This window comes from Morus notabilis, unplaced genomic scaffold (assembly GCF_000414095.1).
Source record: "Morus notabilis unplaced genomic scaffold, ASM41409v2 Scaffold271, whole genome shotgun sequence".
NCBI lineage: Eukaryota > Viridiplantae > Streptophyta > Magnoliopsida > Rosales > Moraceae > Morus > Morus notabilis.
Genome location: NW_010365721.1, coordinates 474917 through 491866, shown reverse-complemented (window position 1 = coordinate 491866; position 16950 = coordinate 474917). Strand labels below are relative to the sequence as shown.

The 16950-nt window shown below is 40.9% G+C and overlaps 1 protein-coding gene and 1 pseudogene across 1 annotated transcript in view; one reads left to right on the top strand and one right to left on the bottom strand.

Annotated features, from left to right (window-relative positions):
• Positions 1-12142: 12142 nt before the first annotated feature.
• Positions 12143-13270, top strand: LOC112093636 (annotated as a pseudogene).
• A 270-nt stretch (positions 13271-13540) lies between these two features.
• LOC21403667 (phospholipase D beta 2) overlaps positions 13541-16950 on the bottom strand; it is a 16186-nt gene continuing 12776 nt past the window's right edge. Inside the window, exon 11 of the mRNA XM_024172455.1 lies at positions 13541-14180. Coding sequence (XP_024028223.1) covers positions 13887-14180 — 294 coding nt within the window. The 3' untranslated portion in view covers positions 13541-13886. The remainder of the gene's footprint in view (positions 14181-16950) is intronic.

The following is a 16950-nucleotide window of genomic DNA, read 5'->3' as shown; positions in this document are numbered from 1 at the left end:
GTCTTTGTACGGACTGAAATAAGCACCAAAACAATGGCATAAGAAATTTGACGATGTCGTGACGTCAAATGAATTCAAAATCAACGAGTGTTTATGTCAAGAATACAGAAGACGATTATGTCATTCTTTATCTATATGTAGACGACATAATAATTGTGGGTAGCAATGATCAGATGGTCAAATCTACCAAACACATGTTGAACTCAATGTTTGACATGAAAGATATGGGACCCGCTGATGTGATTTTGAGGATCAAAATTAAAAGGGTGCCTGATGGTCTCATATTGACTCAGTCATATTACGTGGACAAGATACTTGACAAGTTTAATAAAGATGATTCTGGTATAGCCAAAATTCCTATTGATATAAGTCAACATTTGTCTAAAAATAGAGGAGAAAGCATATCCCAGGTGGAGTATGCTAGAGTGATTGGCAGTCCGATGTACTTAATGAGCTGTACAAGACTAGATATTACTTTCCCTGTAAGTAGATTGAGCAAATTCACGAGTAACCCATGAGATGACCACTAGAAAGCAATTGTGAGAGTACTAAGGTACTTAAGATATACTCGTGATTATAGACTGCATTACACAAGAGAACATGCTGTTTTAGAAGGATACTCTTACGCAAGTTAGATATCTGATACACAGGATTCTAAGGCTACTAGTGGATATGGGTGGTGAAGCTATTTCATGGAAATCCTCTAAGCAAACGGTAATAACCAGATCCACAATGGAAGCTGAGTTTGTCACTTTGGATACATGTGGTGAATAAGCTGAATGGCTTAGACATTTCTTGGAGGATATTCTGGATTGGCCAAAACCTGTACCTGCAATTTGCATACACAATGATAGCCAATCAGCTATTCGTAGAGCACATAATATGATGCATAATAGTAAGTCTAGACATATACGTCATTGGCATAATACCATTAGACAACTGATCTCAACGGGAGTCATAGTCGTTGACTATATAAGGTCGAAAGATAATATTGCGGATCCACAGACCAAAGGATAGAATAGAGATCTAGTTGAAAAAACATCGAGAGGAACTGCCCCCCCCCCCCACCCCACAAATGGGGTGGGTGACGTGGAGCTCGATTAGGGATTAATAAAGCAGGTTCCCAGACGAGCCCCACTCGACTGAATTAAAATATAGATAAATTACAGAATCTGAGCCTCTGACGACACACAGGGCTCCACCCACAGGACATACACTATCGTACATACATGCACATGTAAATAATCAATTACAACAGACATCAATCACAGTCTAGTTAATCTAAATATTTCTAGAGTTTACAGAATTCTCAACTCCTTACATTTATATCAGAGGATGACCACAATCCTCACTTGATTCCAACAGCAACACAACTCCACTGCTCCGTAGCAAATATCCAGCTACTGTGCACCGCTCCTAGAATCTCCTGGGAGGGATTTAACACATTTAAAACATAAAACGTGAGCGAATGGCCCAGTAGGATATACTTTGAAATGACATAAAAGTAAATGAATATATAAATATGCGAATGAATAAATAAATGGGTAAATGAATAAATAGACATTCAGTTCCAACAGACAACCGGAACCTCACATCCTTTTTCTCAAAGGAAATATAACTGAAAATAACCGTATTACAGGCTTCAACAAGTAATTAGTACAAATTACTTACCTAACCAAGTGTCTCGCCTACTCGGACCGAGTTTCGGGTTCTGCCCCCGAGGATGCACTATCCGCATCCTATCTAGGCTTACAGCAATAGACTATATTACCAGTTCACAAGATCTCTTTGCTTAAGAAATCATTCATTAACTTTTCTAAAATCGTTATTATGACCTCACGAACTACTCAAGCCGCAGGCCCCATGACTGGGCAAGCCATGAGGTTCTATGACTGGATAAGCTATGAATTCCATGGACAGGACAAGCCATGGATTCCATAAACTCCACAAACCAAGGTTTTCAAAGAGTTTTTCTTTTGCAAACCAACCACTTTCTTTGAAACATTTCTAAGGCCGAAATCCTTTTTGAAAACAGGCTCACAAGGAAAAGGGATAGAAATCCTACCTCGCACTATCAAACCTGGGACTAGCGTTGCCTTTTCCGACTTCCGCTTCCTCAAGCCCCTTCAATCTGAATCCTCAGCGATCACTGATGCAAGACAACACTTTAGGATTAATTCTCATTCCTAAAGCAATCCAATCTCAATTAGATAACAAGGTTTTCAATTAGTGTGCCCTAATCCATTTTCATGTTTCAAAATATCATTCCAAGGGTTTTCAACCTCAAATCAAGGATTGAAGATGCTAATCCATTTATCTCAAGTCCCCAAATGAAGCTAATTTGGGTTCTCCCTGAAAACAAGGTCAAAACAACAATTTCAGGCCAAACAGGGTCAAACCCGTGTCAACCGGTCGACCAGTGACAGAACAGTGCATTACCACCGGTCGACCGATGGTGTGCACTCCTGTCGACCGAACAGGTCGACCGGTCAGGCCAATGCAATCCGGTTGACCGCACCGGTCGACCGGTTACCATGTGATCCGGTCGACCGCACAGGTCGACCGGTGGAATCAGCTGCGCGAGAGAAGCTTGCAGAAACCAGTCCGAAAACCTACAATCTCAGTCCCAAATCGAAACATTTCAAAGGAAAACTACTAGATCCGGGTTCTAGGTCCTAAAACAAGTCTAAAGAACCCAAGATCTCCAATTTCTACCCTAGTTTTACTCAAAAACCATCAATATCCGGTTTGAACCAAAAATAAGTTTTAAAATTCAAAAACTTGAGATTCAAGAGAGGTTCTTTCACTAATCTTACCTCGAATCCTTCTCTTGACATTGAAAACTTCTTTAAATCTTTCCTTGGTTCAAGATCCGTTTGATTTGGGAAAAAAATAGGAGAGAGAAAGAGAGAGAGAGAGAGCGAGAGAGTGAGAGTGAAAGAGAGAGAGAGAGAAAATACACAGGAAGGAAAAGGAAAGGAAGAAAAGAAAAGAAAAGGAAAGAGAAAAGAAAAGGAAAAAGAAAAAGAAATGGACAGGTGTTACAAAATTTTAAAACAACAGTCCAGAAATGCGCCCATACACACTTCTAGGTTAAAATAAATTACTGAGAATAATTTAAATACTTTGGAACTATTTAAACTCACACGTGTCAGAAACATTTATTAATTAATACTCAATTAATAATCCAGATTAGGCACACTAATAATCTCAATTACCTTAATTCATCTCAATTAATTCTTCAGGGTGTTACAGCTCCACCCCCCTTAGGCAATTTCGTCCCCGAAATTAAAGCTTACCTCAAAGTGTAAACATATGCAGATACTGTTCCTGCATTATCGTTTCAAGTTCCCATGTCGCTTCTTCAACTCCGTGGTGCTGCCATAACACTTTCACTAACGGGATCTCACGATGACGCAGACTCTTTATTTTCTGGTCAAGAATCTGAACTAGTACCTTCTCGTATGATGTGTCATACTGTATCAGAACGTCAAACCACTGCACTACAGCTTCCGGCTCAGGTTGACATTTCCGAAGTATGGAGACATGAAACACGTCATGCACGTGAGATAATTCATGCGGTAAAGCCAACCGATAAGCCACTACTCTAACTCGTTGCACGATCGGGAATGGTCCCACATACCTTGGTGCAAGTTTCCCTTTCACACCAAACTGAACAACTCCCTTGCATGGGGAAACCCTCAGTAAAACAAAGTCGCCTTCCTGGAATTCCAAAGGCCTACGCCTTCTATCAGCGTAGCTTTTCTGACGACTTTGAGCTGTCAACAGTCGTTCCCGAATCACAACTATCTTCTCATTATTTTCTTGAATGACCTCCGGCCCAGTACTCAGTCGATCCTCTAGTTCCAACCAACAAACAGGTGACCTATAAGGACGACCATAGAGAGCCTCAAACGATGCCATACTGATACTGGCCTGATAGATGTTATTGTACGCAAACTCAGTAAGATGCAGGTATTTCTTCCAGTTTCCACCAAATTCCAGAATACAAGCACGAAGCATATCCTCCAGAATCTGAATTACTCTTTCAGATTGCCCATCTATCTGAGGATGAAATGATGTGCTGAAGTTCAAGTCTGTTCTCATGGCTTCCTGGAAACTCCTCCAATAACTTGCATTGAAGCGAGTATCACGATCGGACGTGATAGACAGTGGCACTCCGTGTAGTCTCACGATGTGCTCCAGGTACAATTCTGACAGAATCTTCTGAGAATACGTCACACAGAACGGTATGAAGTGCGCGGACTTCGTCAACCTGTCCACCACCACCCAGATGGCATCGTGCTTCAGCTCGGTTCTCGGTAGCCCCATCAGAAAATCCATAGTGATATGTTCCCATTTCCATCCAGGGACAGGAAGAGGTTGCAACTCTCTCGCTGGCACTTTAATCCGAAGACAAGTCACACATTCCGAGACATACTCACGAACGTCTCTTTTCATACCTCTCTACCAGTATTGTCTTTTTAGGTCCTGGTACATCTTTGTACTTCCCGGATGTAGAGTAAACAATTTGTGAGCCTCTCACAGACGCCTTCTTTACCTCATCCGCCTTAGGAACAACAAGGCGGTTGCAGAAATACAATGCTCCATCCTTTTGGATTCTCCAATCCTTGAATTACTCTCCATTCTGGATTTGAATCCAGATTCCTTGGAGGTGTGGATCTTGCAATTGATTCTGCTTAACCCGTTGCACAATATCCGGTGTAGAGCCCAGATTATACACCATAGCCTGGTTATACTCTTCGTAGAACTGAAGATTATACTCACTCACTACTTCAGTCCTTTCCAATCTTCCAAAGCTAATGACGACAGAGTCCCCGTCATCTTCCTGCTAAGGGCATCAACCACCACATTAGCTTTTTTAGGACGATATTGCAGAGTGAAATCATAATCTTCCATATACTCCACCCATCTCCTTTGTCTGAGATTCAAGTCTTTCTGAGTAAATAAGTACTTTAGACTTTTATGGTTAGAAAAGACCTGAAACTTTGCCCCATAGAGATAACATCTCCATATCATTAGAGCAAATATTACCGCTGCCAGCTCCAAATCATGAGTGGGGTAATTCCATTCATGTGCTCATAATTGGTGAGATGCGTACGCTACCACGCGTCCCCCTTACATTAAGACACAACCAAGCCCACTCCCCGAGGTGTCAGAATACACCTCATATGGTTCTTCACTATCAGGAATAGTCAAGACTGGTGCACTTGTCAGTCTGACCTTCAATTCCTGAAAAGCATTTTCACATTCGGCGTCCCACTTGAATCTAACTTCTTTCTTGGTCAACCGAGTCATCGATGCAGAAATACTCGAGAAGTCTTTCATGAAACGCCGATAGTACCCTGCAAGTCCGAGGAAACTGTGAATCTCCGCTACATTCTTCGACCTATCCCACTGTAGCACAGTCTCGATCTTAGAAGGATCGACAGAGATTCCTTGTCCTAAAATTACATGCCCAAGGAACTTCACTTCTGTCAGCCATAAGTCACATTTCTCCTTCTTAGCATATAACTGGTGTTCACGAAGAGTTTGAAGAACAATTCTCAAGTGCTGCTCATGTTCTTCCCAAGTCTTCAAGTAAACCAGTATGTCGTCAATGAAGACAATTACGAACTGATCCAATTACGGCCAAAAAACACAGTTTATCAAGTCCATGAATGCCGCCGGGGCATTCGTCAGCCCAAAAGGCATTACAAGAAACTCGAAGTGCCCATATCGAGTTCTAAAAGCAGTCTTCGGAATGTCCTCCTCCTTAATTTTCAATTGGTGGTACCCCGATCTCAAGTCAATCTTGGAGTAAAACTGTGATCCACCCAACTAATCGAATAATTCATCGATCCTCGGCAATGGGTATTTGTTCTTCACAATTACCCTATTCAATTGACGGTAGTCAATGCATAACTGAAGAGATCCGTCGTACGTTTTCACAAATAACACCGGTGCACCCCAAGGTGAAGTACTATTCCGGATATATCCCTTCTCTGCTAGCTTTTCAAGCTTCTTTCTCAACTCTTTCATTTCCGCAATCGCCATCCGATACGGAGGAATAGAGATAGGCACCGTCCCCGGTATCAAATCAATGCAGAATTCAATTTTCTGATCTGGCGGCAAACCCGGTAAATCCTCAGGAAACACATCTGCGAACTCATCCACTACAAGAATTCCCGCACTATCTCCCATTACCTCAGGTTCACCTTCCAAAGCAAGAAGGGTAGAAAAACAGGCTAGATTCCTCCGTCCCCCAACACTGACTTCAACAGTCATTCTCTGAGGATTGGATTCATATCTGCCTGATAAGAAATCATTGATCCAGACTTAGTCATCAAAGTCACTCTCCTACGGTAACAATCGACAATTGCACCGTATTCTGACAACCAATCTATTCTGAGGACCACGTCAAACAGACTCATCGGAAGGATAATTAAGTTAGCTCTCATTCGCTCACTCCCAATCGTGACTTCACACGATCTACACACACTCAACACCTCCACACATCCCAGTGGGGAGTTTAAAGTTATCGGGACTTCTAAATTCTCAGATTTCAGCTTCAAAGTCCGAACAAAAGAACGTGACACAAAAGAGTGTGTGGCACCTGTATCAAACAACACCTGAGCAAAAGAATGAGAGATTAGAATCATACCCTCAACCACCGCGTTGCTGGTCTGACCTCCCGAACTGCCTCCTGCCAGGGCATAAGCTTGTCCCTGCACTTTCCCTTTCCCTCTATCACCAACATTAGGCCGTTGGGTCGATGGCCTATACTGTTGCGGCGGAGGTGGTTGTACCGGTCTCGACGCTTGAGGCCGAAATTGTGTATACTGAGGTGGTTGATAAGTTGGCACAGGAGGGTATGACATCTGCTGTGGCTGATATGGTGGCACATACTGTGGTGGCCCCTCTTGACTGTATGAAGCGTCACTTTAGGCTTGCTGAGCCGGTGGCCGATTAGGACAATTCCTCCTAATATGGCCCACCTGCCCGCAATGGTGACACTTGGGCCCGTATGGAGCACTTCTGTCACTTCCTGACGAACTATAGCCACCGCTAATCACTCCCCCACCAGGCTGTCCCTCGTTGCGGTTCTTTCTACCACTCCGCTGTAGGCCGCCGGAAGCAGATGGTCCGTCAGAAACTGAAACTCGCCCAGCTAGTTCTTTGCTTTGGTGATAGGCCATGTTATCCTGCTCCACCCTAGTAGCAGCAGCCACCAAATCCCGGAAATTCTGAATTCTCAAAGCCACCAATGATCTCCTCATAAAGTTCTTGAGGCCCTTCTCAAACTTAAGACATCTAAGGTGTTCAGATTCCACCAAAGACAGCGCAAACTGGGATAGGTCATTAAACTTAGCCTCATACTCCCTTACAAACATGTCACCTTGTAGCAGAAACATGAATTCCAGCGCTTTTTCATCCCTATAACTCTGAGGGAAGTACTGCTCATTGAACAATGTCTCAAACTGCTCCCAGGTCAGTCCTGCAACATATATTCTTCTCTTGACCTGTTTCCACCAAGTATTCGCTAAGCCCTCCATCTTGTATATCGCAAATTTTACCCAGTATTCATCTGGGACTCCCATAGTACCCAAGTGCTTGACTATGGAGTCTAACCAGAACTCTGCCTCCTGGGGTCCTCCCTCACTATTAAACGAGGGGATAGGCGCACGCCTAAATTCCCGGAAGTACCTTTGCTTCCTATCCTTAACCGGCCGCTCGTTTTGAGCTCTAGTGGCCATGCCTTGAAAGATAGCATACATGGCATCCAGAAATCCCTGATTCTGTTGTGCCGGTTGATTAGCTGGTCTACGGCGATGCACCATTTCCTTTAACTGAAATAACACTATACTATTCAGTGGATTACATATGTCACACATGTATGTACAATCCTGGAGTTTCTTAATCTAGTGCTCTGATACCACTCTATCAACACCCCCCCCCCCCCCCCCCCCCCCCCCCCCCCAAATGGGGTGGGTGACGTGGAGCTCGATTAGGGATTAATAAAGCAGGTTAACAGACGAGCCACACTCAACTGACTTAAAATATAGATAAATTACAGAATCTGAGCCTCTGACAACACACAGCGCTCCACCCATAGGACATACAGTATCGTACATACATGCACATGTAAATAATCAATTACGACAAACATCAACCACAGTCTAGTTAATCCAAATATTTCTAGAGTTTACAGAATTCTCAACTCCTTACATTTATGTCAGAGGATGACCACAATCCTCACTTGATTCCAACAGCAGCACAACTCCACTGCTCCGTAGCAAATATCCAGCTATTGTGCACTGCTTCTAGAATCTCCTGGGAGGGGTTTAACACATTTAAAACATAAAACGTGAGCGAAAGGCCCAGTAGGATATAATTTGAAATGACTTAAAGTAAATGAATCTATAAATATGCGAATGAATAAACAAATGGGTAAATGAATAAATAGACATTCAGTTCCAACAGACAGCCGGAACCTCACATCCTTTTTCTCAAAGGAAATATAACTGAAAATAACAGTATTACAAGCTTATGCAAGTAATTAGTATAAATTATTTACCTAACCAAGTGCCTCGCCTACCCAGACCGAGTTTCGGGTTCTGCCCCCAAGGATGCACTATCTGCATCCTATCTAGGCTTACAGCAATAGACTCTATTACCAGTTCACAAGATCTCTTTGTTTAAGAAATCATTCATTAACTTTTCTAAAATTGTTATTCTGACCCCACGAACTACTCAAGCCGCGGGCCCCATGACTGGGCAAGCCATGAGGTTCCATGACTCGATAAGCTATGGATTCTATGGACAGGACAAGCCATGGATTCCATAAACTCCACAAGCCATGATTTTTAACGAGTTTTTCTTTCGCAAACCAACCACTTTCTTTAAAACATTTCCAAGGCCGAAATCCTTTTTGAAAACAGGCTCACAAGGAAAAGGGATAGAAATCCTACCTCGCACTATCAAACCTAGGACTAGCGTTGCCTTTTCCGGCTTCTGCTTCCTCAAGCCCCTTCAGTCTGAATCCAAAGCAATCACTGATGCAAGACAACACTTTAGGATTAATTCTCATTCCTAAAGCAATCCAATCTCAATTAGGTATCAAGGTTTTCAATTAGTGTGCCCTAATCCATTTTCATGTTTCAAAATATCATTCCAAGGGTTTTCAATCTCAAATCAAGGATTAAAGATGCTAATCCATTTATCTCAAGTCCCCAAATGAAGCTAATTTGGTTCTCCCCGAAAACAAGGGTCTAAACAACAATTTCAGGCCAAACAAGGTCAAACCCCGTGTCAACCGGTCGACCGGTGACAATAGTGCATTACCACCGGTCGACCGGTGGTGTGCACTCCGGTCGACTGATCAGGCCAATGCAATCCGGTCGACCGCACCGGTCGACCGGTTACCATGTGATCCGGTCAACCACACAGGTCGACCGGTGGAATTAGCTGCGTGAGAGAAGCTTGCAAAAACCAGTTTGAAAATCTGCAATCTCAGTCCCCAAATTGAAATATTTCAAAGGAAAACCACTAGATCCGGGTTCTAGGTCTTAAAACAAGTCCAAAGAACCCAAGATCTCTAATTTCCACCCTAGTTTTACTCAAACCATCAATATCCGGTTTGAACCAAAAATAAGTTTTGAAATTCAAAAACTTGAGATTCAAGAGAGGTTCTTTTAGTAATCTTACCTCGAATCCTTCTCTTGACATTGAAAGCTTATTTAAATCTTTCCTTGGTTCAAGATCCGTTTGATTTGGGACAAAATGGGAGAGAGAGAGAGAGAGGGGGGGAGAGAGAGAGAGCGAGAGAGTGAGAGTGAAAGAGAGAGAGAGAGAGAGAAAATACACGGGAAGGAAAAGGAAAGGAAGAAAAGAAAAGAAAAGGAAAAAGAAAAAGAAATGGACAGGTGTTACAAAATTTTAAAACAACAGTCCAGAAATGCGCCCATACACACTTCTGGGTTAAAATAAATTACTGAGAATAATTTAAATACCTTGGAACTATTTAAACTCACATGTGTTAGAAACATTTATTAATTAATACTCAATTAATAATCCAGATTAGGCACACTAATAATCTCAATTACCTTAATTCATCTCAATTAATTCTTTAGGGTGTTACAGGAATGAGATTGAAGCCCATGGAATAAATAGGTCGAAGCAGTGGAAACCCAATCTAGCTGACTAGAGATCCCAAGATCTAGGTTCAATGGGACAACTAAATTGTATAGACCAGCTGAGTTCATTGTGGGGCTAACCCCGGCCTGTTCCTATGATGATAACAGTGAAACTCGTACGAGAAGAGGTTAAACATTGGGTTTTAATGATTCTTATCCACCAGATACGTCAGGAATCTGAGTAATACAGGTTACTCTTCATTAAGAAATCACCTATGTGAGAGAGAAGTGGGGCCGCTTCAAAGAAAAATTGTAAGGGCTCAATTCTTTAGAAACTCTTGTAGAACCAGTTAGATGTTCATGGCCAAAATGAACATAACCATGAGAACAGAACTGTGTTAGGAAGATTGATAAGTGCATGAAATGCACTTAAATTGTTCATAATTGCTAAATAAATTAAGTTTTAATTAAATATTTTCGTGGAATTAATTTTATGTGGAAGTATTTAATTTTAATTTAATTTATTTTGTTTTGTAGGAAAATAAGACATTTGAGCTAAAACTATAAAGAGAAAGAGAATCCCATCTGAAGCCCATCAGCAAGCCTAGCCGTCAGTTAGCCGCCGCCGAGCCAAGCTGTTTAAGCCACTCCACTAGTCACGCCACGTGGCATTTTCTGGCAAGTCCCCCACGTTTCCCACTTAACCACGCGAGCGTTCCATCCACGCCAAGCCCAGCTTGCGAGTTGTCTCCACGCGCGCGTAAGCCCAGCTCTCTCTTCTTCCGCGTGGGACCCAGTTGTTCCTTCCCGCACGCGCGTTTGGTGTGCACTACTTCCTCCCCGGGTCCTTCCACACGAGCATCAGGAACACTTCTCTCTTCTTCCGCATGGGTCCCGGGTGCAGCAGCTCTCCTTCCACAGCTCGCCACGTGTCCGAAGCTGTCAGCCATTTACTCCCCTCAGCCTCTCTTCGTGTGACACGTGTCCCACCCGTTTGGGATTATTTAGCCAGCTGATCCGTTTGGTTCTGTTGATGTCATGGTTAATTTCAGCATTCAATATCCGAATAAAGCATTGTAAATTCCAATTTAATTGGAAAACATTTTTGTTATGTTTTCTTTTACTTGTTGAATGTGTTTTTGTTTAGCATTCTCAAAGCTCTATAAATAGGGACTTTGTTAAGTGTATTAGGTTGTTGAATTTTAGCTTCAGTATAGAAACTTTTTCTCTTATTTTTGCCTTGCTCTTGTTCTCATATTTTCTCTTTAGAATTTTGTGAGAATTATGTGCAAACTAGGCTAGAGTTCTTGGGTGAGGCTAGAGATGATCCTATATGTGTAGTAAGCTTGTTTAGATTTTTATTCTCTAATGGTTTGTAAGTTTTATACATTTTAGTAAATAATTTTCTTTTATCATATTTCTTCCTCATATCAATATATTTTATTGTCAACTTTTATATAAATCTAGTCAAGCTCTTTTTATGTGATTGTTGCATGAAACTATATATTGGTAGGTATTGTTTTATGAGTAGTCTTTTACTATAATATTGCCAACGGTATATTATCGCTTTTAGATTTCTCATAAGATAATTTTTCCTAGTTCTAAGCATAAGAATTTTATTTACTCGAATACATTTTAATTCACATGTTCTTCAATTATTTATTTTCCGATTGATTGTTTGGGATGTGAAACTTTCAATTGAGTCAATTTATGAATCAAAATCCAAGTAGGTGAACAAAGCATATAGAGGATTCTCAATGTCTTACCACTTTTAGTTATTGAATTTTCTCCATTTTAAATTGTTCAAGAAAATCATTAAAACACTCCTTTCTATTCTTTGTTCGATTGCTTATTTCTTTAACGCTTTTATTCTACTAATCTCTTTTATTTGTTTTTATCGCCTCCTCATGGGATCGACCATCCTAATTGTGCTACAATTGACCGTTTGTTTTTGTACACATTTGGGCGTAATCAAAGATGTCTGTGTTAGGTATATTAATGTTTACATGAAGGCAGAACAGTTTAAGGACATCGCGTCTACTGATCAGCCAGTAAAGTTAATGTAGTCTCACAAGGAAAGGTTCAAGGGTTAACGCCTACATATCCTTTACAGGCATCGACTGTAGAACTCTATCACCGTGTCGAGTCTGTGTTCTCTCGTCGTCAGTCAATTTTTATTCATGTAGGGAATTGTTGGAAAAATAGCTTATTAAGCCATATTAAAGACTCATTTTGAGGCCCATTTTGGAAAGGGGCCCAATCGGATTTTAGGACGGGTCACGATTAGTTAAGCGTTGCAAAGCTGAAGCTGTTGAGGTTAGAGATGACTCATTCTCATCGGAACAAACATTTGTTTTGAGAATGGTTTCAAATATATTTAATGATAGAATTGAAGAAATCACTGTTGGAATGATTTCGCTTCGCGCTTTCTAGAAATTTTCAAGTCGTCCGTTGGGGTTATTAGTTCAGACATGAAAACCAAATCTAGACTTCCAACAGGCTCCACTGCCATAGATATTCTTGGATACTCACCAACAATTCCAAGAGATATATCTTCCTGATAGGGTTCAAGAGGCTCTGAGGAGAAACCATTCCATGCTGTCAGTATGCTACTATCCTCTGGACTTGTTGAACTGCTTTTAAGTTTGTTTCGATAGCTTGAGCCTCCGGCAATAATCAGAAAGGCCATGAAACAGCGGGAAAAGGAAGAGGGAAGTTCCCTCTAAGCAAAGCCCTGCCCTTACAAAGGATTCAGAAGGAACATTGTTTCCGTGATTGGAAATTGTTCATATGGTAAAAAGCAGGTACAAGATGAGATAAGACAGAAGAATGGAATTCTCTTACTCTTACAGCATTGTGTTACCGATGAGGACAGTTCATTCTCGAGGGAGTGAGCCATTTGATCTGTAAGGAATTTGTTAGAAGGTAATGAGGAGAACCAACGAGTTGTGGCTGAACTGGAGCTTCAAGGATCTGTTGATACGCATGAGATTTCTGAACTTGGTCTCCCAGTGGAGGTGGATCCAAACTCTCGAACTTATAAACATCTCTGCAACAGAATAGAATTGAGCAGAGACGAAGGCTCCTTGATCCTGAAAGGTTTAAAAACAAAAACGATCCTGCAGGGTTTTTAAGTTCAGATGTCTACTTTTTTAGTTTGGCTATTTTTATTGTCCATGAATATTTCCTTTGGACTCCTGAAGACATCTATAGATGATAGAGGCCGATAAAATTTGTCTGATCTCTGAACTTTGGCAGACCAGAGAATTTTATGGGTTCTGTCATTCATTTTCAGAACTAGAATAACTTTAAACCATTTACTTACAATGTTCGCTAAAGTGCAGTCTTGCTACAACTTAAATCTCTCTCTCTCTCTCTCTCTCTCTCTCTCTGCATGTGTGTATTTGGAGAAAACCCTGTCCAAGCTTTTATTCTGAAGTGATGAGTTATGAATGTATAAACACAAAACAAGAACCTTATTACATACAACTCCTCGTTTATTGTGTATACATATATATACACACACAATAAAGAAGTAATGTACAAGTCAGATAGCTGTAATGTTTAATGCTACGCAAGACAACAAAAAGCTAGACATCATCCTTGGTTTTCTAAGGCAATCGAAAGAATACAATACTGTAAGTTATAACTGCATTTCTTATTATTCATATTCCTATAAATTATAATCCCAAAAGAAATAATAAAAAAATAAAATAAAAATTATTAATCAGCCAGTAATGAATAGCAGAATCATATAGTGAGATTTTCCTGAATAGCAATGAATGACCCGATTATATTTCCTCCCACATCTGGAAAACTTTCATTACCAGAAAGGGGCTTCACTTTGCCTTTTCGATCGACTTCAACCGGGTACTTCAGTAGATGGCCTCTCATCTCTGTTACCTCTTCTGCAGCAAATTGTTTCCAGTTCTTCTCCCCCATTGATCTCACTCTTCTTACACAATCAAGGCTCTCTGGTTGTATGAAGCAGTCCTCAATAGTTCCCAAATGCTCTGCCCATAATGACATCCGATAACCATAAATCTGCAAGGCACAAATCCAGAACAAATCAAATAACATTTCATGTAATTTTTGACACTTGCAAAAGAGATTGATCCAAATATGTTTTTTTAAAAAGAAAAACTTCATTGATAAAATCAGCAACAAGGGCAGAGGATAAGAAATCCTCAAACCCACGAGATACAAAAATGGCCAATGTGAAAAAAGATTTTACCAAGATATAAAAGGAAACACAGAAAATAACTCTCAAATCAATTCCCTATTACATCTTTCCAATTCTAAATGACCAAAGAAAGCGGAAATCCTTTAAAAGCTTTATCTGAAGCAGCCCATAGCCATCCAAGGAACTTTGCCTTCTCAAAAATATCAATTGGCTCCATCTCCTTTCCCTAAAAAATTTGTGTTTCTCTCCATCCACAGAGTCCATAGCATCGAAAGCACCATACAATTCCATAAGACTTTGGTCGTCTTGTTAGATCCAAAGCCCACCACTCTCTCAACCATCAAAGAGCCCAACTATAACCGGCCTCCAAACTCAATTTGTTCCAAAGTGATCTGGCCACCCTACAATGTAACAGTAGGTGATCAATGGTCATTATCCCTGCAGAGAACTCACCAAGATGGGAGAGCATCAAATGCACCCTATCACAGGTATAAACTTTCCCATGAAATTGAACCCAAGCAAAAGCTTTAAGGGTATGTTTGGTATGAGGAATTTCAAGTTTTGGACCGTGATTTAGGTTCAAACCAGTATTTGTTTGTAAAGAGTAAAAAATAGTTTGAACCCAGTCCAATAAAATTAGTGTTTGGTTTAAAAAGAAAAGATTCAAGGTTTGAACCCTAATGTGATGTTTTAACCCTACTGAACCTCAAAAAATAAAACCACCCCTCCTCTTGGTTTTGTCCGGTTTGAACCCCAGGTTCAAACCACATATAGTTCAAACCCAAAGATTTATAGTTAGAACCCCAAGTTCAAACCCCACAATTCAAAATCCACACGATACAAACCCAAAAGTTCAAACAACCCTGGTTTGAACCCTCATACCAAACAGACGCTAATTCTATGGGGGACGCAAGACTTCCAAATGAATTTAAACGGTTCAAAATTCAGAATGTCATTTCTGTCCACTAAGGAACTCAAAAAGGATCGACAAGAAAAACCCTCTACCCCTCTATCAAGAGAAGATGAGCTAAATGAAACGGAGTTGAGAATTTGAAGTAGAGAATGCAAATCCTCTACCCCTCTATCATTACTTTCTTCATTTTCAAATTTCTGATCCCGAAACCACCCTTTTGCTTGCTCATAACAATGTCCCAAGCCACCAAACTCTTCGATTTGCTGCCGTCCTGATTGTCCCAAAGAAAAGTGCGCATCACCCTCTCCAACACTTCAACTACCGAATTGGGTATCTTGAAAAGGGACATGTAATAAATTGGAATACTTGCAAGAACAGATTGAATTAAAGTTAGCCTTCCTCCCTTCGAAAGGAATGAATTTTTCCATCCATCTAATCGCTTTGACACCTTCTCGATCATTGGCATCCAAAACTCCATTGATAAAGGATTTCCACCCAAGGGTAGGCCGAAATATTTCATGGGCCATTCTCCCACTTTGCAGCCCAACTCTGAAACCATTACTTCCACCGAATCATCACTGAGATTTATTCCCAACCAAAGTGCTTTTTCCCATATTAATCTTCAAGCCCGGGCATAGTGCAAAAAATTTAAGGATGGTTTTAACATTTCTGATGTTGTTAGATCTGCCCCCAATAAGAAAAGCGTATCATTTGCAAACTGAAGGTATGAAACAGATATCTCCTCCCTTCCAATTTTTAAACGCTCCACCACCCCAACTTCTAGTGCTTAATCCATTAATCTCCCAAGCACATCTGCAACTAAAGTGAATAAAAAGCAGGATAAGGGGTCGCCTTGTCTTAGTCCCTTTGTAGCCCCAACACGTGGCCTCCCGTCAATCATAATTGAGAAATTGGCTGTAGACAACCAAGAATCCATTTCTCCATTTCCTACCAAAACCCTTCTTCTCCAAAACACCGTTTAAGAACCACCATCTCACATGGTCATAAGCTTTCCCAAAGTCTACTTTAAACACCAGCCCCTTCCTCCTCTTTTATTCCTCAATTGCTTTGTTGGCCACCAGCACCACATCTAGAATTTGTCTGTCCTTCACGAATGCCCCTTGTGACAAAGAGATAGCATCACTTAGGACCTCCCTCAACTTGTTTGTGAAGACCTTAGAACTGATTGGCCTATAGTCTTTTAGCTTCCTTGAATGGGTCTTTTTTGGTAAGACAGATGAAGGTGTGATTGATTGCCGAACTAATCACACCATTCCTGAAAAATTCCTCAAAGACTTTCAATAAATCTCCTTCACAATTCCCCAGCACTCCACTTGATCCCTTCAAAACTCCAAGAACTAGCCTCCTCCTCCTTAAACAAAGTTTCATAAAATGCTATGATATCTCTCTCAATCTCCAATCTATCCTCCAACACTCATTATCATCCTTTACCAATCTTGTGATGGCACTCTTGTTTCTTCTGTTGCTAACCAGCTTGTGGAATAACTTAGTGTTCCCATCCCATTCCTTCAATGGAGCCCTGTCAATTAGTCCCGAAAGCTCCTCCTTTCTCTATAGAAATTCGGCCCACGGCCCATACACCCCAATAGCCACCAACTCTGGTTTCCAGCTTCTATTTTAATATAAACAGAAAACTCTCCAATCAAACAATCCCCTACTTGTACTGATCTATTATCCCAAATGATCACTATACCTAC